Source organism: Orycteropus afer, unplaced genomic scaffold (genome assembly GCF_000298275.1).
Source record: "Orycteropus afer afer isolate SDZICR_OR568_19922 unplaced genomic scaffold, OryAfe1.0 scaffold00854, whole genome shotgun sequence".
Lineage (NCBI taxonomy): Eukaryota > Metazoa > Chordata > Mammalia > Tubulidentata > Orycteropodidae > Orycteropus > Orycteropus afer.
Window position 1 is genome coordinate 176,460 of NW_006922441.1, and position 2,755 is coordinate 179,214.

The 2,755-nt window shown below is 51.3% G+C and overlaps 1 protein-coding gene across 1 annotated transcript in view; it reads right to left on the reverse strand.

Moving 5' to 3' along the window:
* Positions 1-2,755, reverse strand: part of TMEM143 (transmembrane protein 143) — a 40,765-nt gene that overhangs the window by 34,789 nt on the left and 3,221 nt on the right. The window contains exon 3 of the mRNA XM_007958107.1: positions 1,351-1,455. Within this exon, the coding sequence (XP_007956298.1) occupies positions 1,351-1,455 (105 nt within the window). The remainder of the gene's footprint in view (positions 1-1,350; positions 1,456-2,755) is intronic.

The window sequence follows — 2,755 nt, forward strand, 5'->3', positions numbered from 1 at the left end:
ACATGGTGGCTGCGATGATGGGCTCAAATATAGCAGGGATTATGGGGCTGGCGCGGGATCGGGCAGTGTTTCGTTCTGCTGTGCACGGGGTCGCTATGAGTCGGAAACGACTCGACGGCACTTAACAACAACAACAACAACATCACTACGGAAGTAGATTGCCCCTTCTTCCTTCTGAGGAGTGGCTGGTGGGTTTGAACCACCAGCCTCCTAATTACCAGTCAAGTGCCTTAGATACTACGCTATCAGATCTCCCAAGGCATAGAAGCTGAAAAGAGACAAGGGCCTTCCCCACAATCCAACGGAGAGAGAGCACAAGCCCCTAGAATTAGTGCCCTGAATTCAGGCTTCTAGCCTCTTAAATTGTAAGAAAATTTGTTTCTGTCCCATAAAGTCACCCCCTTGTGGCTTGTTAACTAAGCAATGCTAGTTAACTCAGAGCTTCATGCCTGCAACACCCACCCACAATGAAAACCCTGGACCACTAGGCTGGGGTGAGCTTCCCTGGTTGGCAACACCCCACGGGTGTTATCACACACTGTTGCTGCGAGAATTCAGTGCCAGACACACAGGACTCCACAGAAGAGGACAAGTGGAAGCATGGTCTCTCCTGGGCCCCGCCCCAGGCGCCAATTCCCTTTGCTGATTTTAACACATGCTTTCACTGCAATAAACTCTAACCATGAATATAATGGTGCTTGTGAGTTCTGTGGGCCCTTCCCGTGAATCACTGAACCTCAGGGTGATCTTGAGAACCCCTGGCACAGGCAGGATGCTGAGAGGAGCAGGAGGAGGATGGTGGGGCTTCAGGACCGAGACACCCCTGTCCCTGGAGTTCCGCCTGCATCTCTGCCATCGGTTCCAGTTCCTCTTCCTCTGAATGCTCAGTGCTGGGCCCTCGCTGCTTCTCTGTCTACACCAATTCCCCTGATGGTCCCATTAGTACCATCTAGCTGCTTCCTTAAGGAGCCCTGGTGGCACAGTGGTTAAATGCTTGGCTGCTAACGGAAAGGTCATCGGTTCGAACCCACCAGCTGCTCTGTGGGAGAAAGATGAGGCTGTCTGCTTCCATAAAGATTCACAGCTTTGGGAACACTACAGGGCAGTTCTACTCTGTCCTGCAGGGTGACTAAGAGTTGGAATCGACTCAGTGGTGGTGGGTTTGGTGGCCCCAACTGGGAGGTCAGCATGGCTTCAACTGCCCTGTTCACTTCTGAGGACACTCAGGACGGGGCCGGGCCCCAAGGAAGCACCCAGTGAATACAGCAGTTGCTGAATAAACAGACAAGCGAACAAGCGTGACAGGGCCGGGGGGCCCCCTCCTCACTCCCAGCCCACTGCCAGCCTCACCTGCAGCCGGTTCAGGATTTGGTGGTAGTGGAACAAAGTGCAGAAGTCCACGTGGGCCAAGAACTCCTCCAGCGCCACCTTCTCCACTGCACCGGAGTGGAATTCCTGTTACCTCAGGAGGCAAAACCTTTCTTTAGGTCACTTTCCCCTTCCATCTCCTTTCTCCCAGAGCTGGGGGTTGGGGTCGGGGGGAATGGGATAACAAGAAATTATTCCCCTCATGGCCTATATACACTATCAGAGGCCTATTTTGTTTTGTTTTCATTTGAGAAGAGAGGGTGCACCCATTTTATTGACCAAGAAACTGAGACAGCCTAGAATAATGGAAAACCCATGGCTTAGAGAGCTACAACTTCAAGTCTCTGCTTCAACACTTATTCGCTGTTATAGATTGAATTCTGTCCTCCTGCAAAAAAAAAAATAATAATACAGGTATGTAGGTGTCCTAACTTGAGAACCTGTGTACCTGGGACCATGACCTTGTTTGGGAATCAGGTCTTTGAAGACATGATCAGTTAACATGAGGTCACATTGCAGTAGGGTGGGTCCTACTTGATTAAGATTGGTGTCCTTATCAAAAAGGAGTAGAGACACAGAGGGAAGATAGAGCAGAGATCAGAGCCATGTAGCCACAAGCCAAGGAGCGTCCAGACTGGCAGCCACTGGAAGCTAAGAGAGGCCTGCACCCGATTCTCCCTCAGAGCTTTCAGAAGGAATCAACATGGCCGACACCCTGGTTTCAGGCTTCTACCCTGCAGAATCGTGAGGCGATAAACGTCTGCTGTTTTAAGCCATCCAGCCTGTGCTGCTTTGTTACAGCGACCCTGGGAAATGAATACACTCTAACACCCTCGCCAACGTTCCCACAACGCTTACTGGGTGCCAGGCTCTGGCTGCCGACCTCTCCTCCTCCAGGCGAGTGGAGGAGGTTGATGCGGTCAGAACTCCATTTTTCAGATGGGAAAAGTGAGGCTCAGGGAAGTCACCTATCAAGGTCTGGCCTGACTCGAAAGTAGGCATATTTTTAACCACTTTTTTATGCGCTTTTCCTCGGTACCCCACCCAAATGGCTTGACCTCTTTGAGCCTCAGTTTTCTCACCTGGGAGAGGATCCTGCCTGCTTCCTCAGAGGACTGCTGGGAGAACTTCATGAGGTTATTTGTCCATATTATGCATGTATGTATGTATGTCGATATCTACAGGCATGTATATGTGTGCGAAGGAGCACTGCCAGTCACTCGGCAGGAGAAAGATGTGGCAGTTGGCCTCAGTAAAGATCACAGCCTTGGAGACCCTGTGGTGCAGTTCCACTCTGTCCTCTAGGGGCGCTGTGGGTCAGAATGGACTCCACAGCAGTGAGTGTGGTTTGGGCTTTGCTTCTGTGAAGATTGACAGCCTTGGAGAC